Below are 27,372 nucleotides of genomic sequence, written 5' to 3'. Positions count from 1 at the left end.
TAGCCCAAAGAGCCCATAGCTCCATGTGTCTGCACTTCTCTCCACTTTCCCTGCGGTGGTGACCATCTTTAATCCTATTGGATTTGCCTTAAAGTCTATTTTGAATGCTATTAATGGTACTACGTCAGCTTCCTCTTAGTTAATACCTGTCTAGGATACCTTTATGCATCTTTTTCTTTTCAAACTTTTCTACCTTACTTTTACATTTGTAACTTGTAGTCTGACCACCTCTTTTTACTGATCAGTTTTATCCAAGTACATTTATTGTGGTTATTTGTGTAGTATGTTTGGTTATTATGTTTATGTATCTAGCTATTGATATTTTAATGAATCTTTTATTTCTCCTGTCTGCCTTATTTTTAATTTAAAAAATGTCTCCCTATTAACTTGAAAGTTCTACAATCTTCATCTATTATTTTAGGGGTTCATCATTTCTCACGCTTTGGCTCTACGACACCTTCCCTCAATCATTTATCACCATCTAGTGGATCCATATTATTCTTCTCACTTTATTTCCAAAAAGAATGGAGAATAGGAGAAAGTGTTTGTCATTGAGACGATTTTATCAACATAGACAACCCAACAAGTTATGCTACATTTAAAAATATATTTGTGGTGATGGATAATCCCTGAGCCTCTTTCCTTCTATTGTGTCAACTTGTTCTACTTCCTAATCTTTCTTCCACTTATGACATGTAGTCTCTGTGCAATTATGATTTCAATCAATGAAGGGAGCCTTGCTGTTAGTGTGACCTCTTATTGCCCTCCTCTTTGAAGGGGGCAGATATGCCAGGGTCCAGAATTTTCCAATGATTTTATCTGATAGCTAATTAATGGCCTTCTGTGGTTTCCATGGCAATGCCACGCTTTGCTGTCAGGCTTATCCAACGGGGCATTCTGTTCACTCTTTTGCCTTAGCATCAGCATATTAATCAGACACCATAGGTCCTTGGTTGTTGCATCAAACTGGTAAGATGCTAATTGAATTAAAATCTCACTTGAAGGCTTCAGGCTTCTCTTCCCCAATAGCTGGAGGGACCTTGTTAGCTCAAAGAGTTGGACCCAAGCAGAAGGTGCCTGAAAATCCCCAGAACGTTGTATTCTTTTATAAAAGTATTTTCCTTTCACCTTTGAACAAATATTTTGATGTCTGAATCTCTCTGTCCTTGAAAATTTATCTGATTTCCCTGTCCTTTCCAATCATTAGACATTGTTTATTCTCTTTGTAATATGATATGATGTAATTATTCAGTAATACTGTCAAGGTAAAGAGAAGAAAACCTTCCTACACACACACACACACACACACACACACACATGGGTGGTGAAGTCTGGGGAAGAGCCTTCTTGTTATTTGCCCAAGTCCTTTTCATTTTCAACACTCAGGATGAGTATGTTCATCTAAAGGCTGTACCAACTGCATGAACTGAGTTCATAACTTCTTCAGGGCTGCTCTCTGCGTGTCTGACCCCACAACAGCACTCATCATGGTGTACTGTAATTATTTATTTTTTATTGGTTCATATGTCTTTCTCATTAATGTATGAGGGGCACAAAAAGCATAACCCATTTCCTTACAGATATTTTTCTGGCATGCCCCATTCATCTCCCAAGTGTTGAAGAGGGACTTCCCTATGGCCCAGTGGTCACGGCTCCATGTGTAGAGGGTGTGGGCTGTTGAGATGTTTGATGGTTTACTGACCTGCTATAAAATCTTTTGCTTGATGAATAGCTGCTATGTGACTTTTGCATGAATGATTTCCAACCTAAATGAATACCGAATCTGCTCAAAATCTGAGGGCCAAACAACTACAATGGTGTGAAGCACAAATTGTTAAATTGGTATCAGAATACATGCTAGTTCATACTAAAAACTGGAACATTAAATTTGGAATTTCACTATGGGAAAAAAAAAAAGGATATAACTTCCCCCCTCCACACACATACTTAAACTAGATAGGTCTTATGTGTTGTATGCACTGAAGCTTCCTCCTTTCATCTTAAATTATACAGGTGGGGGTGGGGGTAAGTGTTTTCTTTGAGTCAAAGTGTTACAGACTCTGGTGAGCCCTGAGATAGTTTCTGTATTTTATCTATGAAAGCACTGACATGAGAAAGGTACATTCTAGAACTGGAACCAGTCAGTGGAAGGTACACAGATGCTGGTAAATGTATAGAAGAACCATCTAATAATTAGATCTGTTTAATAACATAAGCTGGCATGAGCACTACTGATCCCCTTCAGTAAAAGAGGACTCCAAGGAATGTGGAAGACAGAACTACATGGGTTTCCTATCCCAGAAATGGGCCAGTCAGCAAACAGGGGTGATGTCCCAAAGATAAGATTTGCACTGGGCAGACACCGAGACCAGAGGAGTCCTATTTTCTCTCCCAACCCTGACGTGTGTGATCCTATTTCTCTGCCAATTTGGAAATGAAGACTCAGATGCTCGAAGCATCTCTAGCAAGTACTACCATAGCAGGAAGATAAATGCAGAGTTCCTGAAGGCTAAGACATGCTTTCTGCCCCAATCCTCTACAGATGTCCTTTGAAATGAGTTCTCTTCCTTACAGCTCTCCTTTCAATTTAAACCCAAGTCCCAGACAAGGCTTCTCAGTTTTCAGAGATGCCCAAGAAGTGGCAGTGTTAGTGCATTGTGTGTGTGTGTGTGTGTGTGTGTATTATTCTGAGTTAAAGGATCATGTTTTAGATACCTACTTGGGGAAGTCGGCCTGGCAGACCAATGCAATTTTAAAACCCACCCTATTTTATTTTGGGTGTTGACTTTAAATCAAAGTAAAATATGCAGAGCGCTTCCAGGGTATCTGACACCATTTTTTTTTTTTTTTTTTTTTGGAGACAGTTTAGTTGAAATGGGTTTCTTCGTTAAAAGAAAAAAAGGGCTATCAAAACAACCTGAGACTGAAAGCTACTCCATCCCTTGGCAGCTCAGCTAGAGGAGTAACCACCACCGTGGCCAGCGTGATGTTAGAAGGAGCGCAGCCAACGGGGTCAAAGGCAGGTTCACCTCGCTGTTTGGCCAGTAACCACATGTAGCCTTGGGCTCGCCAGTCCTCTCTGAGGCTAGTTCCCAAACGCAATCCAGGAGATCAACAGGCCGATCTCAAAGGTTTCCTGATGGTTTTAACACCCTGTGATTATGTGAATGCCTCTCCCCCAGGGTCCCAGGGTCCCCTGTTGTTCAGCTTCAGTGAGCTCCAGTCTACTTAGTGTGAGAGAAGCTATCTGGGTGAGACAGTGCTGTCACTGTATCTCCACCCTCATGTGTAGACGAGTCAAAAGAACCACAAGGAATTAGGCATAAAGAGGGAAGAAATCGTAACCGAAGAAATATCTTCTTTATCTATGTCCATTTCCTCCCACAAGGAAAAATGGCAGTGTCGGTTGTACATTACATATAGCTTTCTCTTTCGTGTTTAATCGTAGCACCTGCACAGCAGAGATCTTTACAATTCGTTGCATATGCTCTCTCCCATCCCCCCCACTCAATCCAGCACCTGAGGCCTGAGCAGCACCTCCCTCCAAGCTCCTCCCAAGACTGAGACCCTTCTTCACGACAGAGTATAGAAATAACAAACATGCCCCACGGTTTTATACAGTTGCTAGAACGTTTTTTCGTTTCCAACAAATGAAGACTTTTCCTCCTTTCTTTTGAATAGTAATTACACTTTACAAATGTGTGTTTGTTTTGCTTTGCTTGGTTCTGTTCTGTTTGTACAACAAAAGGGAACGCCCGCGGCCAGGAGCCCGGGTTAACAGAGCTTGGCTGTCATCTGATCCGACTGTTTGAGAATCTCAGTGTTGTAGAGGTCCAGGGCGTGGTTCACCCTGATGATCTCGCTGTTGGTCAGTTTCAGGCGGTGTTTCAGCATACAGGAGAACAAGTCCAGCTGGGGTTTCCCCGGGGCCACAGGGGGGGCCAGGCGATTGATTCGGTCCCGAATATCCAACAGGAGGAGCATGACAGACGAAGAGGAGTAGAATTGGCCGCCCTGCGTGTAAGACTGGTTGACCTGCTGCACGGCGCTGCGCAGGAGGTCGGCGTTGAACCTCAGGCTGTACCCGAACACCTGCACATCCGAGATCTTGATGTAGAACTGCCTTTTGGAGGGGTCAGACAGGTCCACGGGGCCCTGGCCAGTCTCATTGCGCAGGAGGGTAGGGAGCCGAGTCCGACTGCGTAGGTAGATATGGACCGTCTCGAAAAACGTTTTCCACCGGTTGCCCAGCAGCAGAGTCCAGTTGTAGCACTGGCTGTTCTGGAGGCGGATCTTCTCCCAGCGCGGGTAGCCGAACTCGCCGAAGGGCATGTTCCAGCCCTCCGAGTGGCTCCCGCTGAAGGGGTTGACGTAGACGAAGAACATGGGGTCCAGGCTGCTGTTGCGCATCTGGCAGATGCGCATGGACATGCCGATCACCATGTGGATGAAGTCCATGCGGTTCTTGTTGCTCTTGAGAGTGAGGGACAGGCGCTTGCGCCACCGGGGGTCGAAGAAGGTGTCGAGGCGGATCTCGTTGCTGATGAAGGTGGTGTGGACGTAGAGGCGCGAGTCCATCTTCTGCAGCAGGTACTTGAGCTCTAGGTCCTGGAAGTCCAGGTCGGTCTCGAAGCTGATGAACTGCTCGCTGCGCTCCGAGTCCACGTTCTGCGGTTCGCAGCGGCCTCGGTACAGCTTGTAGCCCTTGTTGCAGGAGCCGCAGAGAGAGATGTTGGCCAGACTGCACATGGCGCAGCTGTTGTTCCCACCGATGATGCAGGGGATGGGGCGCTGGCACAGTGTGGTGCTACCGTGGCACACGCAGCTCCTCTGGCTCTCCAGGAAGGTGCCCCAGAACCCGTTCTCATTGCAGTAGAGAAGCGACTGGACCCTTGCAAGCCACTGCTGAATTGTCCTGGGGGACAGAGGGGAGATGGAGAATGTTAGCCATCATGGGTGGGCTTGTGGTTCTCCAGCTGCTCATGCAAACTGGGGCTGCCCAGAGAATGAAAGGACAGGGTAGGGCAGTTCTCACAGGAAGAGCACTGAATGTCATTGCTGGGAGTGACAGTGTAGCTCTGGGTAATGTTGAAGACCAGCTATATGACCTTGTACTTCCCCTTCTAATGTTCAGTGTCCTCATGTGTAAAAAGGAAAGGGATGAAGTAAAAGTGTTCTTTGAGGTCCTCCCAGCTTTCTAAATCTATTATTCATTCATCTCAAAGGCATTTGATTCAGAAAATTAAAGTGTATAAACTCAAAAACCCTGCTGAATGACAACAGATTGTAGCAAGTCAGCAGTAAAGACGAATTGAGGGGTTATTTCTTTTAACCTACACCTGATGTTTCAACCCTCTTCACAGATTCCTCCCATAACATCCAAAAACTTCAGCAAAAAACGAATTCTATCTTATATTACTCCAGAGCTCATGGCAGTGCTTCCATATTGATGATCTCACGTGATCCTAACATTGCAGTTTCAAAACATGTAAGAAAAATGCTATTCTCCCCATTTTTCTCCGAAATTTCAGTTCAGTGAAATTTCCATCACATTACAAATGTCTAGGTCCCCCTCTCCACAGCCCCTCAACACTTTTATAAACAAACCTGAGCCTGTCCCAGATTCCAGCCTCTGGAACATTCCAATGAAGACAGATACTCAATCAGATAAGAAGCAACAGAAGAATAAGTTAAAAAAAAAAAAAAAAGATGTAAGACAGTCAGCTTAGCAGCCTCTCATCTTTCCTCATTTCTGTGCAAGTCCCCTCTTGGCCGTATTCCACAGTAAGAATAATTCCTTACATGTGTCTAGCACTTTTTACCCTCCCATTTCTCACTTGAGCTTCACAACAACACCCCCAAAATAGCTTGCAACTTGAGGTCAGTCTGAGATCGCTTTGAGTCCTGGCTCCTCCACTCCTGAGCCTGGGGAATGCTGGCGGTTTCCCTCACCTCCCTAATCACTCCGCCCACGCTGGGCTGTGGTAAGGATGGCATGAATTTTTATGTGAAGTCTTAGCCCTTAACTCGGTAGGTATTAGGGGCTCCATAAAAGTTAGGCTCTTGTTATTCCTGCAAAGGGACTCTCAGCTCCATTTTCTAGACATGGCAAGAGAAGCTTGGAGGCAAATAATACAGCGAGTGGGTAGAGGAACCTTCTGGCTCATAGCCAAGGCTTTTTTTTTTTTTTTTCCCCAAAGAGTCAAGGAAGCATTTTTTTAAGGCTGTTGAGTGCCACAGTATTGTTGTGAGGATGACAATGGTAGCAGTGGCTCCTGATCCCCCATTTTTTATTTTAGGCCATGCTGTGTGGCATGTGGGATCTTAGTTCCCCAACCAGGGATCGAACCCATGTCCCTTGCACTGGGAGCCTGGAGTCTTATCCACTGGACTGCCAGGGATCCCCATTTTAGAAAACTGGAGACAGAAGCCCTTCTGCATTGTGCTGTGTCTCTGGTGCGACGTGGTAGCCACGCCCCTGTTCTCTCGCTTCCTCTGCCCAGCCACAATCGCCAAACCAAGAACCAGGAGACAAGCAGTGCAGCCTAATCCTGAACGGCTCGTGCACTGGCCCAGGCTGAACTTAGTTCGAGGCTCTGCAAGGAACAAGTCACTTCATGTCTCTGAGATGCAGTGTCCATATGCAAGGAGAATAATAAAACCTATCTTAGGCGCTGAGGGAGAGGACTGAATGAGATGATGCCTTTAAACATTTAGCACAGAGCCAGGCATAGACCAATTATTAAAGGTAATAATAAGTATTCTTATCCTAGAGAATAAGCTCTTCTTTTGAAGCTACTGAGACGCTTTCAGGATTTCCCTGTATCTCTGGGGTGGAGGGAAACCATTTGGTTACTGGGACGTTTGGAAATGGATACTGTTGAAACTTGGCTTCCTAGAATGCTGCCTGCTTATCAGCTGAGAGAAAATGGAGGCATAATTAGAGCGCTCCTTGAAAGGGCTCTGCCTTTAAGCCCACGGAATGATCCTGGCTGTGGCAATGAAACCTCCCTCAGGACATTCTGAACACTGTATTGCAGCCCCTATTTTTTTGGTCAGTTTCCCCTCCAGGCTCTAAGGCATGAGAGAGGGGAGCCCTCCTTCTCTGAGCATGGAGCCCAGAAATGTTTGCTGAATGAATGAGTGAACGAACACTGAATGAATGAACAGACCAAAATTAATATTTTTTCTTATTTTTCATTAAACAACAACAAACTCCGCTTCTGTCTCCCAAGCTGCAGTATTAGTTTTCAATCCCTTCCACCCACACAGCTCCAGGCCTCGGCGGTCTCTGCTTCGCGTGGACCAATCCTATTACAGCCTGGAGAACAGCAGAGGGCCCAGCCTTCAGGAAATGGAGCTGGAATGATAATGAGCCACGCGGCTCCCACCTCCGGAGCCAGAGCATCGACTGAATATGGGGTCTGAGTCATCGGAGAGTGCTGTGAGCCACAGGGGCCCGCCACACGTCTCCGATTGCGTGGTTCTATCTGACCAGAGCGTCATTTCAAAACGCCCCTTTCAAAGGACCCACACTTAGCCCCGTCACTCCCTCTCCAGGCGACAGGACAGTACCCCATTGAGAGCTCCTCTGCTCCCATCTGCAAGGCATTCTATAAGCCCGGAGAGCGCCCCCTTTCTCGTGTCTCATCATTGGGACCCTTTGTCAGGACTCCCACCCCCCTCTCCTTGAATCAATGCCTCCTTGTGGCCGGGCTCTCAGCACCCTGGGGGCGGGAGGGAGGGGGCAGATGGAGGCCCCCGGGGAGGCGGCCACTGGCGGAGGGGCGAGGGGCCGATTAGGATTCCAGCCCTGTCGAGCGGGAGGCACCGGGGACAGAGGCCCTCTGAGGCGCAGCCGAGAGCTGCCTGGCACCTGCATAATCGTGAGGTTGTGGGCCGGATCAAAGAAGGCATTAAGGGTCTAGAGGAGGACCACGAAGGAGGCGGGCGCCCGGGAGGGGGTGGGGAGCGCCCGGCGGGAGGAAGAGAGTAGGGAGGAGAGAGGTGGGGCCCCGGGAATCCTGGGTGCTGGAGGAGGTGCGGGAGCAGGGGCCAACCCAGAGTGAAGGAGGAGGGGCGGGAGAGGGGGCAGAGGTGACGGAGTGAAGCAGAGTGGAAGTGGCAGTGGCTCCGTCGTGTCGTGGACTGTAAGTCTGCCAGGCTCCTCTGTCCATGGGATTCTGCAGGCAAGAATACAGGAGTGGGTTGCCATTCCCTTCTCCAGGGGATCTTCCCCACCCAGGGATCGAACCTGGGTCTCCCGCATTGTGGGCAGATTCTTTAGCCACCAGGGAAGCCCCATAATCAGAGTAGGTGGAATGCGAATGAAGCAACTCAGCCATGCCTTGCAGTACTGTAACTCCCAGAATCAGGGAATGTAGACCCCTGATGGGCCATCTGCTTGCAAACAATCCTTTTCTGAAGGAGGGCCCAGAGAGTGGTCAGACCGGGTAGAAATGTTACTGTTAAGTCCCAATTCCCAATGTCAGTGAACTTTCCTTAGATTCCAAAGTCCTTCATTTTGAAGAGATGAGCGAAACCAGAAAAAACAAGCTCATCCCAGTTTTTTGCACCCCTGTCCTTTTAGCACAAGCAGCTTCTCATAATGAGGACTCCACTGCCATCAGAGCAATCTCCTGCACCTTCTCCACCTCTAGCTACTGCTCTGGGGAGCGGTCACTGATCCTCAGAAATCCTGCCAGGCTGGATGGCAGGCATGCTTAAAGCCAGCCCAGGGAGTCAGTGAGCGGCTCAACCACCAAGCACTCACTGTACACCAGGCTCCATGCCGGAGTTCTCCCAGAGCAGCGTGGATAACCATTGGCAGCACAGAAAGCGAAGCCCCGAGAAGCAGGCAGACTTGTCTGACATCACAAACTTATTCCACATTCCAGACCAAGCTCTCTGACTCCAGCATGGGCGCGCTTTCCGACGAACCACAGTATAAAATTACAGCCGGCCAAAAGAAGGAAGCATGCCATAAGAAGAGATGTAAATGGAAATAATGGGAAAATACTGAAACTTTGAACGTGTGAAGGGCCTATTAGCACATTCCTGCTTCCCCTGGACCTGCCAGTTATCCCTCTGCTCCATTCACAGATAATTGGAGCTCACCGACAAGTGCTCAGGAAAGGCTGGGGACCAGGGGTAGGAGGGACCGTGATCTATAAATACCATTCCCCAGGCTGGCTGGCGACAGCCCGCCTCAACCCTTGCAATGCAGGAGCAGTTTAATAGGCCAGCTCCGGGGGGTGGGGGCCGGCACAGTTCCCACCACAAGGTAGTCCATGTGTGACAGTGGGCACCAAATTTTAAGGTGCTTTTCTCTGTCCCTGGAGATCCAAAGCATCTTCCCTTTTCAGCCAAAGCTGAACTTCAATACGTCCAATTCAGCATCTTTCTGCTGGATAGGACCCCAGTTTGTTCTGATGGAGTGGGGGTCGGGGGGAGTGTTGATGAAAGGAAAGGAAGGAGGGCAGGAACTTGCATTTTCATTCCTAAAGCTGGAACCCCCTGGGGCCTGGTAGGCAGGCTCCCACAGAGGCGACACACGAAGCAGCTTTGACCACAGAGGCAGAGAACCTTCGAGAAGAAGCAGCCCTGGAAATATCCAGCCCATCTCCCTCATGTTTAGACCTGAGCCTTGAGGTCTGGTGAGGTGGAAGGTTGATGTTTTCCAAGTGCTTTCTCTATCATGGCAGCCAACGTTTACCCTCACATTAGCCCCAGGAGATAGGACTGCCTCGTGATTTCCATCCCACCGAGAGGGCTCGGAGGACCACAGCGGACAGCAATGTGCCCACGGTCACACAGCATGGACACAGAAGATCAGAGCTCAGGATGTCTCCATCCAAACCCCATTGTGCCCTCCACTCCCCACTGTACTGTTCCTCCCCTCTCAAACCCAGGCTGGAGGAGGAGCTGGACGGCGGTCCACGGAGATGCCCCCGCTGCTCCCCTGCAGGCTAGGTCTTGGCCTCAGCCAGGGTTTGCCCAGGAACTGACAGGCCTCCTGGCAGCACAGCTGGAGTCACTCCGCATTTGGAGGGCAGAGACTCTGCCACCCGGGGCTTCCCATCAGTGCTTTCAAAGGTGCACGCCTCCCTCTCAGAACCACCCGGGTGGGGAGCCCAGGCTGGGATTCCTAATTCTAGCAAACTTCCTGCTGATTTTAATTGGAGGTTTTGACCAAGACAGGAATGCAGTGCCAGGCCAGTGGCATTTTAGGGACGATCATACAAATCAAGTGCCAAGGAGAAAGGGGAGAACAGCTCTAGGCTCAAAGAGAAAACTAGAATCCAGAAGTCTCATTTGCCTACCGGAAGTGTTTGTTTAAAAGGGAGAGTTTTATTTTTTAAATAATGAAATTGGAATTCTGAATCATTATTTATGCCTTGTGCTTCTTCCTTGGTATTTCTGTAACACTGTAATGGGTGTCTGAGTAATTCTGTGAGACTCTACAAACTGTGTACTTTACAGAGCAGAGACTAGGAAGACAAACAGTTGTTCTTAGGTTTCTGATGATGCACTGTTTTGGGGGTGTGCTGTGTATGACTCTGTGTGTGTGTTACAGTAACAGTGCTGACAGTAGATGAATATATCCATGCATGGAGCTCTACTGAAAGAAGCCTCAGTTTATGGACATGCCAGCAAGAACTGGAACTGGCCATCAGACCCACTCAGTGTCCATTCTCCCCACATTCTTATTTAGTTTTAATCATTCCCCTCTCTGAGCTCCTATCTTTGACTTAATAGTTTCTTCTTCTTTCTCTCAGTTTTTCACATGATGTCAGAGATTCACAGAGTTCACAGCAGTGGGAAAAAGACCCGAAGAGAATCCTGGGGTCTCTCCCCACGATGCAGATGTTTTCTGGTTTGGTGTTGTGCCGTGAAGGCAATAGGTCTTTTGGGGGGAGGGCAGAAGCTGAGGGCAGAAGGCAGGAGAGGAAGATCAGCAATGCAAAAATCTGACAGTCTTTAAAATCAGATTGTCAGAAGTTTAACTGGGAAGGATTACGAAACAGCTTTGGCAGTTACAGTTTTTTGTCTGGAAAGAGGTGACAGGTAACATTTTCAAATTTGGCTTTCTGCTTTGGGGCATGGCTGTGCTGAAGGCAAGTGAAGGAAGGATCCAGAAGCCTCCTTAGGGCTGACAGAGAGGCTAGAGTAGCAGGAAGCTCCCAGGTGGAGAGCTGCAAGAGCGACTTACTCTTCCTGGGCAGTGGGCAGGCAGAAAGGCAGACACAGACCGAAAGGCAGGGATGGTAGAAGCAGCTGGTCAGGGCTAAGGGGCTGCATCCTGAAGTACAGAGGTGGCCCTCGAGGTCAGTGATCCAGGCAGGGAGGGGGACTCGGCCGAGGAAATGCTGGGCCTGCTCTACCACTATTTTGCTGTGGACATTTGACCTTGGATAACTCATTTCACCTCTTTGATCCTCAGTTTCTTTATCTGTCAAATGGGAAAGTTAATACCTACCTTACATTTAATCTTCAGAACAAGAATCAGACACACAAAACTCCTGGGAGGTTTGCAGTGAAAGGGCGCTATGATTGACCATTAACCGTTATTATTACTGAGGGCAAAGAATAACTGTGTTTCATAAATGTTCCAGGTAAAAATACTCCTTTTGGTTACTAGAACAGCCCAGTTGATTATAGCTTAATGTCCTAATCTCACTGGTCACTCACCTTCCACGGTTCTAATGAATGCTGTCACCATGAAGCTTGAAGAAAGAGCTAGATGTGGCTCTGGAGTCAGAAAAGATGGGGTATGGAATCCCAGCTCTGCTGCTCATTACTTAACCTTCAGCTAATCGCTTGTCCTTCCTAAGTTTCAGTTTTCTCAACTACAGAATGGAAGAATAATACATTACTTGTGGGATTGTCTTAAAGATCAGATAAGATAATGGATGCAAAGCTCCTGACATAGAGTAGGCGCACACTGTCTCTCACGAAAACAAACTGTTGTGTTCCTCTTGAGCTCACAAAGAAAATGGTCCTTTTGAAATAAGTACAGCTTTAAAATTCCAGGGAAAGAATTCAATAATTGTTGCTGGATCCATTGAATATTGATATTAAAACAGCAACCTCAAAATCTCTTCTTGACACAATCTCTTCTATACCCCAGTTTCATTAACAGAGGGATTATAGGTCTAAATGTGAAAAGTAATACAATATTAGCATCTCTAAAGCACCTTTTAGAAGAAAACAGAGAGGGGCATCATTACGAGATTGGAGTAGGTAAAGATTTCTTAACACAGCTCACCATAAAAGGGGAAAAAACACATTGATTAATAGGGGTATATTAAGATTAAAACATATCCATCAAAAGATACCATTCAAAGAGTGGAAAGACAAGCCTGAGTTAGAAAATATATTTGCATTACCTCTACCCAATCACAGACTGTATTTATAGTCCATAAATAACTCCTACGCTGGCTGGATGCTGGGCTAGAAGGCAGTTCATACTGCCTGAGTCTGCCACTCCTTTCTGAGTCTCTTTAAACCAGAGGAGATGCAATTATCACGATTTACATTTTTCTTCACAAAGTTCTCACTAAACTGTTTAATAAATGTGATATGTCTCCCCTACCCCCAAAAAATGACCAAAAGGGGAAGTAGGCAACTGATAATGATGATATGACTGGGCAGGTCAAAAAGAGGATATTCAAAAGGCAATAAGCACATGAAACTCCATGTCATTAGTCATCAGGACCACGTCAACTAAAATTGCAACGGGATACACTGCAGGATGCTACGATCAAAATAAAAAGGACGACACACACTAAGTGTATGTTCATATCCACAAGGACGTGGAACAATGGAAAACTCTTCTGTGCTGTGCTACCTGCAACAGAGATCACTGGCTCAGCAAGGTGGGAAAATCAGGAAGTACCTACTGAAGCATCTGTAAAGCTGAAAAAGCCCGCCCCTAGCAGACCGCACAGAGTCGGACATGACTGAAGCAACTTAGCAGCAGCAGCAGTAGACACCCAACAAAATGCACACGGAAATTCACCCCAGGGCATGTGGAAGACAGCAGCACGTCCTTTGCGGCCCCATGCTGGAGACTGTGCAGCAGGAGAACGGAGGTCTAGAAACACAGCGGAGTGCCCTTGCGAATGAGTGTGCCGAAACCACACGAAACAGCGCGGAGGAATCTCACAGAAGAACGAAAGGTAAAAGAAAGCCAGATACCAAGGTCCACACTGTGTAAAAGAGGGAAAACTGCACTAGAGTGGGAGCAGCCCTGAGAGGCGTGACTCCCTTGGAGGGAAGGCTGGTGGTACCTGATGGGAGCAAAGAGGACTGAGGGGCTTCTGCCCTGGGGATGACGCCCTGCTCCTGGATCTGGGTGCTGGTTACATGTAGGAATTTATTTTGTGAAAATTCATCTTGCTGCACACTTAACAGGATTTTCACTTGCTATATAACTCTAACACTTCCATAAAACATTTACCCCCCAAAAAAATCATCCTTTAAAACAACCAGAAAAACACTATTAAGGCAGCAATATGTTACATTTTTCTATCACTTTTAAACTTTCTAAAGCTCTTCCAATGGGTTCTCAGATTTCGATCTGCACACTTTTTCTGTGTCATAGGTTGGATTGGAAAGGGTATCAGGGATTATTAAGAATATGAAAAACTGGGCTCAGAGAGGCAACATGATGTCCTCAAGGTCACCAGTGAGTTGTCGCATTGCTGAGATTACAACTTGCCCAGGTGTGAGTTTGTTGGGCGATGTGGAGGGTGGAGGTGGGGAGGAGCACAGGGAAATGGTGCTGAAGAGGATAAAGAGCTACAGAAATGGTTAGAACTCGGTTCTATTTCTGACTCACTCCTCTGGAGTCTATTCTGAACAGGAAGCCACTTCTGAGCCTCAGGAAAGAAAAAAAAGAAAAACTAAAACAACAAAAAGGGTCTGAAGATGCTTATTTTCTTGTCTTACGTCAACGGAGTGAGTCAATTGCCCTACCTGCTACAAATGCACAAGGACACCCAGGGGTGGGCCTGGAGATCCCTGGTAGTGCTGGGCTGAACAAGCCTTGTGCATCTCTTATGCGGGAGTCAGCTGCCGGCACACATCTCTGCCCCTCACCCCAAGCGTGCACCCTTGGGGTGCTGTGGGGTTTGGCCTCACTGCCTTCTTTACCCCCATAAATAGAAAAGAAATGCAAAACATATTCTTAGTTAAAAGCTTCGTTGCCCCAATGGTTGGGAGGGTACTTCTAGGCTTCTGTGACTGACAGCAGGCTGCCCTGAGCCAGCCAAGGGTTATCTGTGGGCTTGTACCTCTTCCTCCATAGGACAGTTGAATACACACTCAAAATGGATCTTTGTCACGAATTCGCTGCCCGCCCGCCCCCCCCCTCCCCCCGCTGCGCAGGGTGCCTGCACTGGTATGGTGCATACACCCATCAGCAGGTCAGGGGCCATGAAAGAAGGTGAAAGTGAAAAGTGACTGGGGTCTCCTGCGTTGTAGGTGGATTCTTTACCAACTGAGCTGTGAGGGAAGCCCCAGGGCCCATGAAAGCAGCAATTAACTATGGCGGGTGCAGCGGTCTGTGTGTTTAGCACGGCGGATTTTCAGAGTTCCAGACTGGAATGATGCCTAGGCAAGCCTTGGTCCGTGGGCACCTGAGAATAACCCACTTGAGGTCACAAGTAGTACCTGGACCCCCCGAAGCACAGTATTTCCTTGGAGGAAGGAGGCACCCTGCACACAGCTCACCCTCTCTCAAGGGGACGCACAGCCTTCTCCCTAGGTGCCTGTGCACTGGGGGAAAGGAAATATTCACACTTTTCAAGCATTACTGGACACTGGCTTTGAACGGATAATCTTTCTAGGAGACACAGAACGTCACTGTGGTCTACTAATCAGCATAGGTGTTTATGCGGGGGTCAGGTATCAGTGGAACTTTCGTTCGGGTTCTCTCAGAAGGTCTGGCGGTTATTTCCTGTGGTTATTTCCCCAGTATTCTGGAATACTCCACAGCTGGCACAATCCCCTTCCTTCCCACTTCTGGTACCCTTTCCAAATAATAAAAATTATACTGTGGAACATCCTATGCTTTAACCAGCTTCCAAGAGCACAAAAGAAGAACAACAACATTTACCCAGGCTGAAGCACGGTGTAGGGGGCATAAACCACAAGATAAAGCCACTAAAACAACCGCTGTCTTGATTGATGAAGATTCTCAAGGGCCGGTTTGTATTAGAAAATATTTCTTCACAAGGTCCGTGAACAGTGCACTGCCCTCTGTACTAAAATGTATCACAGTGGAAAAAAACAAACAAATGAAAAGCCCACAATGTACAGCAGGTAGCCTTGCATCCTCTGACACTCCTGCCACGGACAGGAGATCTCTGGTACCTCCCCTTGAATCTGGACGGGTTCCCGGCACCTTTGATTGCTGAAACGGGGCAGAAGCGATTCACTTAGCGATTCACGGACTCAGCTCTCAAGAGACCAGTAGCTTCTACTTCTTGTTTCTTGGAAAATTTCCCTTGGAGCTCTGAGGCCACTAAAAGCAGTCTGACCACACTGCTGGAGAGAACACATGAACAGACCCTGAAGATGGGAGCTGCCCAGCTGAACCTGGCTTTCTGACCCTCTCTGCTAAGGCTCTGGATATGCAAGCAAAGCTTTCTTAGAACCTCAAGCCCAGTCCAGCTGCCAGTGGAATACCACTGAGAGGCTGCAAGTAACTTCCTGTGCAACAGAAGAACTGCCCAGCCAATTCTGGTGCAAATTTCCAACTCACAGATCATGAGCATAATATAATGATTGGTGCTTTAAGGGCCTAAATTTGGGTCACTTTGTTAAACAGCAATAAGTATTCAAACTATTATATACCCTGAGCCCCCGGAGAGAACCCAGGATCTCTCTTCCCTGTTCCATTACTACCCAAGTTATTTAACTGAATGAGGCAGAACTTTAAAAACGTCTCCTCTCTTCCCAGGCTCTAACCCCAGGACTTGTGGATATGGTAAGATATCATTCCCAAGACTGTGTCCTGATATTTGGCACACAGATTATCTAGGTGACCTAATCTAGTTAGAGGTATCTCTTTAAGAGCAGAGAGTTTTCTCTCCTGCTGGCAGAAAGGGAATTTGGAGAGATCTGACTCATTGGAAAAGACTCTGATGCTGGGAGGGATTGGGGGCAGGAGGAGAAGGGGACGACAAAGGATGAGATGGCTGGATGGCATCACTGACTTGATGGACATGAGTCTGAGTGGAGTTGGTGATGGACAGGGAGGCCTGGCGTGCTGTGATTCATGGGGTCGCAAAGAGTCAGACACGACTGAGCGACTGAACTGAACTGAACTGAAGCAAGAGAAGGACTTGCTGCACCTTTGTTCCTATGAAGGCACAGTGGTCCATGTGCCAGGACTGGAGAATAGCCTCTAGGAGCTAAGAGTGACCTCTGGGCCAATGACCAGCAAGGAAAAAGTAACCTCAGGCCTACAACCACAAAGAAGTGAGTCCTGCTAACAACCAGACTGAGCTTGGAAGAGGGTTCTACTCACAACTTCAACATCTTGACTTCTGCCTGTGAGACACCAGCAAAAGATCCAGCCACACCAGGCCTAGCCTTCTGACCCATGGGAGCTGCGGGATAATAACTGTGCGTTGCTTTCAGCCTCTAAATGTGTGGTGGTGTGCTACAGAGCAATACACAAGCAATATAGTGTGCATATGTGCAAGGGAGTCAAGCCAGTCAGTCCTAAGGGAGATCAATTCTGAATGTTCATTAGAAGGACTGATGCTGAAGCTGGAGCTTCAATGCTTTGGCCACCTGAGGAGAAGAGCTGACACATTAGAAAAGGCCCTGATGCTGGGAAAGATTGAAGGCGGGAGGAGAAGGGGATGACAGAGGATGAGATGGCTGGATGGCATCAATGACTCAGTGGACCCTGATGCTGGGAAAGATTGAAGGCGGGAGGAGAAGGGGATGGCAGAGGATGAGGTGGCTGGATGGCATCACTGACTCAGTGGACATGAGTTTGAACAAGCTCTGGGAAACGGTGAAGCACAGGGAGGCCTGGCGTGCTGCAAGTTCATGGGGTTGCAGAGTCGGACATGACTGAGCGACTGAACGACAGCTCTGTTTCATTTCACTCTTTAATAAAATGACGGGAGTAGGTTAGATGAACTTTTAGGCTCCCTGACAGCTATGGCATTGTATGCTTTTGTAGTCTTAGGCCATTTAGCCTTCCTGAGCTCCAGATTCCCAAGGTAAAGCACAGGCGCAGGCCCGATCTCAAGATCTCTGTAAACAGAGCTGTCTTATTCACCACTCCACCAGGACCCCTTGCACAATGCCTGGCACTTAGCAGGTAATCACTAAGTATCTGCTGGATGAAGGAACGCATGGGTAAATGAACGAAGATTTGGTGTAATTATTAATGCACATATTCTCCAACAAGAACAAAGGGCTATGCCTATACAGGAGGGCAACAGAAGAAGGGGTATTATTTCATAATGCTGGGCTGGTCGTTAATCTCTGTAAGCCTTAGTTTTCTCACCTGTGCCTGGGGAGTCTAATCCGTGTTCTAGCTCTACCCTCTCAAGTTAATACAAGGATCAGATAAGACCACTGCTGTGACAGTCCTTTGCAAAACAAAATAATCTATATGTAAGGTATCTGTCTTGTACATAAGGTATTTGTCTTAGTAATAGTTTACTTTTTAGAGTTAGGAATGCCTCTAAGCCAAATGGGGTAAATTTATTCCCTAATTATACCAGAGACTGAGTATCTTCCTGCTGTTATTTTGGCCGCTGCTGGTTAGCAGTCCTGCCACCTCTCAGCAGGAGTTGTACCTGCTGGGAGACTGAGCCATTAGCATCTGTTTAAGCAGAAGGTGTTAGAAACTCAACTCAAAGGAGTCTGGCTGGAGGCTGAGGCTCTCTCTTGTCAGGAACTCACAGCCTGTGGTGGCACACCAAGTATTCTGGGCCACTGCCTCTCCACCTGGAGTAACTCATTCTCTTCCTCTGCTGTGTGCAGAGGAACCCAAACCCTTTAAAACATTTAGAAAGAATGCTTCTGTGACCAGACAAGTTTTAGAAAATACACACATGATCCCTTCTCTACTGATTTTTTTTTTTTTTAAACTTAATATTTCCTAAACTTTTCAACCAACACATTCCTCCCCTTCCCCAACTCCTTCACCCCTTCCCAATATCCTATCGATGCCCTTAAGAGAACTAATTTTGCATGGTTTCCACCAAGTGCACACATCGCGGGATTAGACTATACTTATGGCAGTGAAAAGAGGCTTCTAATCCAAGGTGAGTTTGGTCCCCAGACCAGCAATATCACTATCATCTTGGACCTGGGACCCATCCCCCACCTATGGAATCAGAGACCCTGGGGGAAGGGTCCAGCCAGCTGTGTTCAAAAAGCCCTCCTGGTGATGGTAAGAACCACTGCCCTAGCCAACAGATCAGTGGTAAAGCTCATGTCAGCACAGGGAAGAAACACCAAATCCTTTTACATCCTGGTGAGAGATTCCACTGATTCTCTAGAGAACATTTCCTAATTGCATTCCTGGTATTTTTCCCCAAAGGTTATTCATCATCTAAAAGGTAATATACAAATTCCACAGCTAGATATTCAATCCCTCCACAATTTCACTTCAAAACACTGATCTAATCTTATTTAATAACAATTAGGGCAACCCCACTAAGAGCTAGTATTTGTTTACTGCTTGGTATATGCTAAGAACACTAGAGGTCCTAGAGATAGATTCAAGAAAATTAGAGATACAAGGGAACATTTCATGCAAAGATGGGCTCGATAAAGGACAGAAATGGTATGGACCTAACAGAAGCAGAAGATATTAAGAGGTGGCAAGAATATACAGAAGAACTATACAAAAAAGAGCTTATGACCCAGATAATCACAATGGTGTGATCACTCACCTAGAGCCAGACATCCTGGAATGTGAAGTCAAGTGGGCCTTAGGAAGCATCACTATGAACAAAACTAGTGGAGGTGATGGAATTCCAGTTGAGCTATTTCAAATCCTAAAAGATGATGCTGTGAAAGTGCTGCACTCAATATGCCAGCAAATTTGGAAAACTCAGCAGTGGCCAGAGGACTGGAAAAAGTCAGTTTTCATCCCAATCCCAAAGAAAGTCAATGCCAAAGGATGCTCAAACTATCACACAATTGCACTCATCTCACAGGCTAGTAAAGTAATGCTCAAAATTTTCCAAGCCAGGCTTTAACAGTATGTGAACTGTGAACTTCCAGATGTTCAAGCTGGTTTTAGAAAAAGCTGACAAACCAGAGATCAAATTGCCAAAATCTGTCGGATTATCAATAAAGCAAGAGAGTTCCAGAAAAGCATCTATTTCTGCTTTATTGACTATGCCAAAGCCTTTGAATGTGTGGATCACCCTAAACTGTGGAGAATTCTGAAAGAGATGGGAATACCAGACCACCTGATCTGCCTCTTGAGAAATCTGTATGCAGGTCTGGAAGCAACAGTTAGAACTGGACATGGAACAACAGACTGGTTCCAAATCAGGAAACGAGAACGTCAAAGCTGAATATTGTCACCATGCTTATTTAACTTATATGCAGAGTACATCATGAGAAACACTGGGCTGGATGAAGCACAAGCTGGAATCAAGACTGCCGGGAGAAATATCAATAACCTCAGATGTGCAGATGACCCACCCTTAAGGCAAAAACTGAAGAAGTAGTAAAGAGCCTCTTGATGAAAGTGAGAACAGGAGAGTGAAAAAATTGGCTTAAAGCTCAATATTCAGAAAACGAAGATCATGGCATCTGGTCCCATCACTTCATGGGAAATAGATGGGGAAACAGTGGAAACAGTGACAGACTTTATTTTGGGGGGCTCCAAAATCACTGCAGATGGTGACTGCAGCCATGAAATTAAAAGACACTTGCTCCTTGGAAGGAAAGTTATGACCAACCTAGACAGCATATTAAAAAGTAGAGACGTTACTTTGTCAACAAAGGTCCATCTAGTCAAGGCTATGGTTTTTCCGGTAGTCATGTATGGATGTGAGAGTTGGACTATAAAGAAAGTTGAGTGCTGAAGAATTGATGCTTTTGAACCGTGGTGTTGGAGAAGACTCTTGAGAGCTCCTTGGACTGCAAGGAGATCCAACCAGTCCATCCTGAAGGAAATCAGTCCTGAATATTCATTAGAAGGACTGATACTGAAGCTGAAACTCCAATACTTGGGTCACCTGATGCAAAAAACTGACTCATTGGAAAAGACCCTGATGCTGGGAAAGATTGAGGGTGGGAGGAGAAGGGGACGACAGAGGATGAGATGGTTGGATGGCATCACGGACTCAATGGGCATCAGTTCAGTTAAGTCACTCAGTCGTGTCTGACTCTTTCGAGCCCATGAATCACAGCACACCAGGCCTCCCTGTCCATCACCAACTCCCGGAGTTCATGCTAGTAAAGTAATGCTCAAAATTCTGCAAGCCAGGCTTCAGCAGTACATGAACCGTGAACTTCCAGATGTTCAAGCTGGTTTTAGAAAAGGCAGAAGAACCAGAGATCAAATTGCCAACATCTGCTGGATCATCAATAAAGCAAGAGAGTTCCAGAAAAACTTCTATTTCTGCTTTATTGACTATGCCAAAGCCTTTGACTGTGTGGATCACAAGAAACTGTGGAAAATTCTGAAAAAGATGGGAATACCAGACCACCTGACCTGCCTCTTGAGAAACCTATATGCAGGTCAGGAAGCAACAGTTAGAACTGGACATGGAACAACAGACTGGTTCCAAATAGGAAAAGGAGTACATCAAGGCTGTATATTGTCACCCTGCTTATTTAACTTATATGCAGAGTACATCATGAGAAATGCTGGGCTGGAAGAAGCACAAGCTGGAATCAAGATTGCCAGGAGAAATATCAATAACCTCAGATATGCAGATGACACCACCCTTATGGCAGAAAGTGAAGAGGAACTCAAAAGCCTGTTGATGAAAGTGAAAGAGGAGAGTGAAAAAGTTGGCTTAAAACTCAACATTCAGAAAACGAAGATCATGGTATCTGGTCCCATCACTTCATGGCAGCTAGATGGGGAAACAGTGGAAACAATGGGCCTGAGTTTGGGTAAATTCCCTGAGTTGGCGTTGGACAGAGAGGCCTGGCGTGCTGCAGTCCATGGGGTCGCAGAGTCGGACACGACTGAGTAAACTGAACTGAAGAACGCTGCATGTCTGTCTTGGGTGATCCTCACAATAACTCTGGGGAGAAAGCACTGTTATTATTGTCATTTTACTGATGAGGACACTTAGGGCCAGCAGCTCTGAGCTCACAACTCACTGTGATTCTACACCACACTGGCTGCTTCCAGATCCCATGTACTCAATCCTGATTTATGTGCCTTCTCTGATTTCTTATTTCCCATGTCTGGGTGAAATCAGTGTCACATTCAATTCTTCATAAGTATATGCTGTTTTCTTAAATAACCATCTTTCCAACCCAAGTTCAAAGCATCATCATCCTTCACCTTCCACCTCAAATGGTCCCTCACTTCAGGTCAGTAAATGCTGTGTCATTACGTGCCTCCTACCTGTCACTGGGGGGACACACTGGTGAACAAGAAGAGTAGAATCCTCGCCTTCCTTCCCTGGTGGCTCAGGGAGTAAGAATCCACCTGCCATTGCAGGAGACACGGGTCCGATCCCTTGTCTGGGAAGATCCTATGTGCCTTGGGGCAACTAAGCCTGTGCAGGTCAATGACTGAGCCTGTGCTCCAGAGCCCAGGAGCTGCAACTACTGAAGCCCGTGAGCCCCAGAGCCTCTGCTCCACAGCAAGAGAAGCCTGGGCACCACAAAAAAGAACCCCCACTCACCGCAACTAGAGAGAAGCTCATGCAACGGTGAAGACCCAGGCCAGCCAAAGATAAATACATAAATCAAATTAAATTTAAAAAAAAAAAAAAAAAGAATCCCCGCCCTCACAGAGGTTGTGCTCAAGTAGGGGAAGTCTGGGATTAAACAGACCCCTGCAAATGAGCCACGTGGTGGAAAAACATTGCACGCAGCACGCAGCAAAGGCATACTGCTGAAAGTGCGGCTCGGTCCAGCATCAGGACAAGCACCGCTTAGGAGTAGTGGTCTGATCTGAAGTTTAAAGGATGAACAGAATAACCTGGGCAAAGAGAAAAGGGGATTCTTTGAGTCTTCCTGACAGAAATACATCTCTCTCCCTTCTTTGCTTTACTGCCATTCAAATTCTATGTTTACACAAGGGGAAGCATCACAGAATCTATTTTACAGGATTGTTGTGTGGATTCATGAGTACATTATGTAAGGCGTTTAAAGCTGTGCCTGGTGCATAATAATAAGCAGTGATTCCATGTGAACTATTATTATCATTATTTATTGTTACAGTGACGGGTTAGGAGGAGTAAGAGCTCCCCTCTCGGGACACGCTCCTGTAACTGACCTGCCTACAACTGACTTGGCACATGACTGACATGCTTTCTTCCACTCGGCCAGCATCCGGTTGACGCTCCAGGCACACGGAATGCTCGTGGCAGGTCAGTTACGCTCCTAGAAAGCCCACGTGCTTCTGGTTCCTCCAAGGAACAAGCACTCTCACCGAGAGTTGGTTTTGTTTATTCCCAAGCTTGCTTATGCCAGTTGTACCTGCTACTATGAGATCATGGAATTAAAAGTCAAATAAATCAATGAAATGTGAGCTGTCTTTTTCTGTGGGAACGCATTTGGATTCTGTGGGAAAATTCTATAAAGACCAGTTGATGAAAGAACTGCCATCAAATTAAATAAAGGAGAAGTACCTGAAAAAGGTTGGGAGGGCTCATAAAATTCTACAAACATTTAGATTGCTTTTTAAGAGTCTTTAAACTACTGCTTCACTTTCAATAAACCAAAGTTGGAAACACTATACAAATGGTAGTGTGGTTTATGCAAGAAAGCCAGGCAAACGCCAAACGGGGCATACAGACTCCCTCAGAGAAGATTCTGGCGCTACTTCAAAAGACAAGCCGAGAAACATATATATATATCTTAAGTTAAAATAATTTGTATTTATATATGCACAGCATTATAGGATTCCTTATTTTAACCTAACTTTCTATTAACTGAGAAATTATTAGTTTCTAAATTTGTCTGCTAAGGAGGCTGGTGCTTGACTTCTTACTACGTGCTAAAAGCGGCATATATGTTCTTTTACTGATTTTCTACTGGTAGGTATTATTTTTATCTCTACCGTATCAACGGGAAAAATGAAGCTCGGTCAGCTTAATGCTGTACCAAGGTTCCATTGGCAGTAAGTGTCAGTCCACACTTGGCCTGTCAGACTGCACTGTCTAAGTCTCTACTGCACTCTCTACTGCATTATTACATTTTGCTGGGCTCATGGCTTATTTTCTCTAATGGAAAGATCTGTTTCTTAGAAGCAGAAGTGGTGTCTTCATCAAAAATCTAGCATCTACTATGACTGAGCTCTTGATTATATTAACATCGTATCTGTGTATTTCTTTATGAAGAGTTTTCACATATATCATATAAATTGACTGAGACATCAACTCCACAGGGCAGCTTTTCTTATCATCTTGATCATACAGATGAGGAAACATAGGGCTCAGGTAGGTTCAGAGATTTTCTGAAGTCACATAATCTAATAACTGGGAGAGCAGGGACTGTCAGTCTAATAGACTGCCACTGACTTCAGCTCAATAAAAGACAAGAAGTCACATCCCTCTGCCCCCCGGCAGGAGTCTATGAGATTAAATCCAGAGGCAAGTAAGTATAGGTTCAGAGAGAAGAAGCAAAATCAGCGTGGATACTGAGGGTCCCATAACAGAGAGAACGATTATCTCGGTAGCTGCAATCTTTCCATAGACACCAATTAAACACTGCATGGAGGAGAAAGTTTGTTAAAAGCTGACATGGGCTCAGAAGCTATGGCCTCGGGACTGAAGCCTGAGGTGGATGCCCCCAAGAGATTTTCATCTCAACAATGCGTAATTACATTGTGCTTGGCGAGAGCCCGGACTGCTGGGTCAAGGCCACGTGAGTATGAGAAAAGTAAAAATAAACCAAGGACCAGCAGTCACTGTAAAATGCCAATAATTATACTGCCTGCCCTCAAGTTCAAGTTCGTGAATCTCCTCTGTCTTACTGTACCGTAACCTCCACAAAAATCAGGACACCCTGTCCTGATCGCACTGCTCTAGTCAGTGCTAGGAATTTCTCTCCATCTGACTGAAGTTAACAAACTCTGGGAAGTATTTTTTTTGTCCCCCCACCCCTTTTTTTTTTCTCTCACTAGGGTGAATTTCCCAAAGTAAGGGACTTAACAACAGATACTTGCAAAATTTGGATACAGGTCAATTAAAGACAATCGTCATGCGTGCTGCGATTCATGGGGTCACAAAGAGTCGGACACGACTGAGTGACTGATCTGATCTGATCTTCATTTGTAGTTTCCATTTTCCTGCCTGGACTGTCACGGTCTGTGGTCCTGAATTTTCATCATGCTCTGTTCACACATTCCCAGAATGATTTTGGACAAGTCACTTCATTCCCTTTGGCCTTAGTTTCTTTCTTATGAATGATGAAGACAATCTAACCACATACAATGTAATGTGTGAAAAATCCGTAGATGTATTTATATGGCGTGCTTCTGTGCTAAGTCGCTTCAGTCATGTTCAACTCTTTGCCACCCTATGGAGTGTCGCCCGCCAGGTTCCTCTGTCCATGGGATTCTCTAGACAAGAATACTGGAGTGGGCTGCTGTTTCCTCCTCCAGGGAATCTTCCCCACCCAGGGATCAAACCTGTGTCTCTTGCATTGGCAGGTGGATTCTTCATCACCAGTGCCACCTGGGAAGCCCATTTATATGGCAGTGGGATACAACTGCAAAGTACTGTGTTGACATGTTTTGGGGACCCTGTTCCAAGTAAAAAATAATTTGTCTATTCACTGAGCACAGTTTTTGAATAGCTCCTGTGTGTCAATTACTGTGCTAGGAAGGTACGCTGCTGCTGCTGCTGCTGCTGCTAAGTCGCGTCAGTCGTGTCTGACTCTGTGCGACCCCATAGACGGCAGTCCACCAGGCTCCTCCATCCCTGGGGTTCTCCAGGCAAGAACACTAGAGTGGGCTGCCATTTCCTTCTCCAAAGTACGCTGCTAAAGTGATTAAAAACCTGGGTCCAGATGCATACATGGAGCTGCCGGCCTTACAGGAGAGACAGGTGTTAATAAATGGATAAAAAAAAATATAGTGGTAAAGTGAGCCTGGGGCTTCGTTTGGGAAATCAGACTGCTAGAGAAGCATCTAAGGCAGGCCCCAATACAGGCTTTCAGAGCACAGAACACAGGCTTTTGAGCTGAGATCTGCGGGGTGCATAGCTACCACTGCAGGTCAGGAAGAAAGAAGGCACCTTTCAGGCAGAGGGAACAGCCTGTGTGAAGCCTCTGAGGTGGGAGAGGGTGCACAGCCAGGGCTTAGCTGAGTGAACCAGGAAAGGGTGTGAAACACGGAGCAAGAGGCCGCAGGGCCAGACCATGGCAGACTCGCAGGTCATCTTCAGAGTCTGCGCGTAAGAGCAGGGAGTGGTCACCACAGATTCTAAGCAGGGATGTGGCAAGATCAAATTTTCTTAAGTAACAATTCTGACTACCTCCTGGAATAAAGATTGGAAAGTGATCTGAGTAGATCTGGGGAGACTCCGCCAAAAGGCTATTGTCATTTGAGGCAAAAGAAGATCTTGGTTTGAACTGTAGGCTTCTCATGAGACGTGACCAATTAGCGTCATCAGAAAGCAGTAGGGCTCACAGATTCAATTACTGTTCTTCTATCAATATTTTGGAGTTGAACAGTTACTCTCTCATTCCGTGGGAGTGATATTTCTCCTAGGAGTTGGGAAGGGCCTCAGAGAGCCCCAGCTGTTTGCACATTGTTTTAGCAAAAATAAAAAATCGCCTTATTTTCCCAAATGAGTTTTAATGAGAATTCCCATAAAGAAAACGGATAAAGAGCTGTTCTGGGTAAAGGTGAGGTATAAACTGTTCTTTATTCAGGCTGTCTCCATCCCTGCAAGGCTGTTTTTTTTTGCACTCAGTGTGCTCAGTCTGAATATATGCTGGACTTACAGGCTCACACAGGGCCCAGGCCAGGATACGAACTCAGGTCTTCTGGTTCAAACAAGTGTCCTTTTCAAAAGCACATCCTGAGGCTAGATAACGATGCTAAAAAGACAAAGACCCCTTAGCAATGACCTTTAAGTGCCTCCCAGTGTCTGGCATAAGGCAGGAGATCGGGGAGTCAGTAATTATGGAGTTGCACAGAAACCAGCAGAATTCATTGCTCAAGTTGAGTTTATGCTTTCCTTTTTTCTCTCCCTTCCTCTTTCTTTCCTTCCTCCCCCTCTCTTTTCCATTCTCCCTCCCTCCCTGCTTCCCTCCCTCCTCTGCAATGAGAGGTGTTTTCCACCACTCCGCAGTTAGCAGTGCAGGCAGGGGATCATCTTGTCTCGGGAGCAGACAGAATGGCACAGATGTTAGACGAAAGGACTCTGTCTGGGTTTGGATCCTGCCTCTCACTTGTTCATAGAAATTATGAAGCAAGTCAATTAACATCTCTACGTCTTAACATTCTCCATTCATAAAATGGGATGACTTGACACTGCCAGGTGAGTTGTCATGATGATTAAATGAGGTGGAAGTGTGCAGGACAGTGGAAATGCCTAAAGGTGGTGAAACTGAAAGTTGCTCAGTCATGTCCGACTCTTTGCAACCTCATGGATTATACAGTCCATGGAATTCTCCAGGGCAGAAAACTGGAGTGGGTAGCTTTTCCCTTCTCCAGGGGATCTTCCCAACCCAGGGATTGAACCCAGGTCTCCCACACTGTAGGTGGATTCTTTACCAGCTGAGCCACAAGGGAACCCTGAGAATACTGAAGTGGGTAGCCTATCCCTTCTCCAGCGGACCTTCCTGACCCAGGAATTGAACTGGGGTCTCCTGCATTGCAGGTTGTAACCCGAAGCAATGGCACCCCACTCCAGTACTCTTGCCTGGAAGATCCCACGGACAGAGGAGCCTGGTGAGCTGCAGTCCATGGGGTCGCTAAGAGTCGGACACGACTGAGTGACTTCACTTTCACACATTGGAGAAGGAAATGGCAACCCACTCCAGTGTTCTTGCCTAGAGAATCCCAAGGATGGGGGAGCCTGGTGGGCTGCCGTCTATGGGGTCGCATAGAGTCGGACATGACTGAAGCGACTTAGCAGCAGTAGCAGCAGCATTGCAGGTGGGTTCTTTACCAAGGGAGCTATCAGGGAAGCCCCCTGAAAGTGTTGCCTTGAACCTAAACTTAGTCCC

At 46.5% G+C, this 27,372-nt stretch overlaps 1 protein-coding gene across 2 annotated transcripts in view; it reads right to left on the bottom strand.

Moving 5' to 3' along the window:
• Positions 1–2,865: 2,865 nt before the first annotated feature.
• BRINP1 (BMP/retinoic acid inducible neural specific 1) overlaps positions 2,866–27,372 on the bottom strand; it is a 197,486-nt gene continuing 172,979 nt past the window's right edge. For both annotated transcript variants that reach the window (XM_070376070.1, XM_005891939.3), the window contains one exon: positions 2,866–4,915. In XM_070376070.1, coding sequence (XP_070232171.1) covers positions 3,775–4,915 — 1,141 coding nt within the window. In that variant the 3' untranslated portion in view covers positions 2,866–3,774. The remainder of the gene's footprint in view (positions 4,916–27,372) is intronic.

This window comes from Bos mutus, chromosome 8 (genome assembly GCF_027580195.1).
Source record: "Bos mutus isolate GX-2022 chromosome 8, NWIPB_WYAK_1.1, whole genome shotgun sequence".
Taxonomy (NCBI): domain Eukaryota; kingdom Metazoa; phylum Chordata; class Mammalia; order Artiodactyla; family Bovidae; genus Bos; species Bos mutus.
This window is presented reverse-complemented; position numbering and strand designations above follow the sequence as displayed.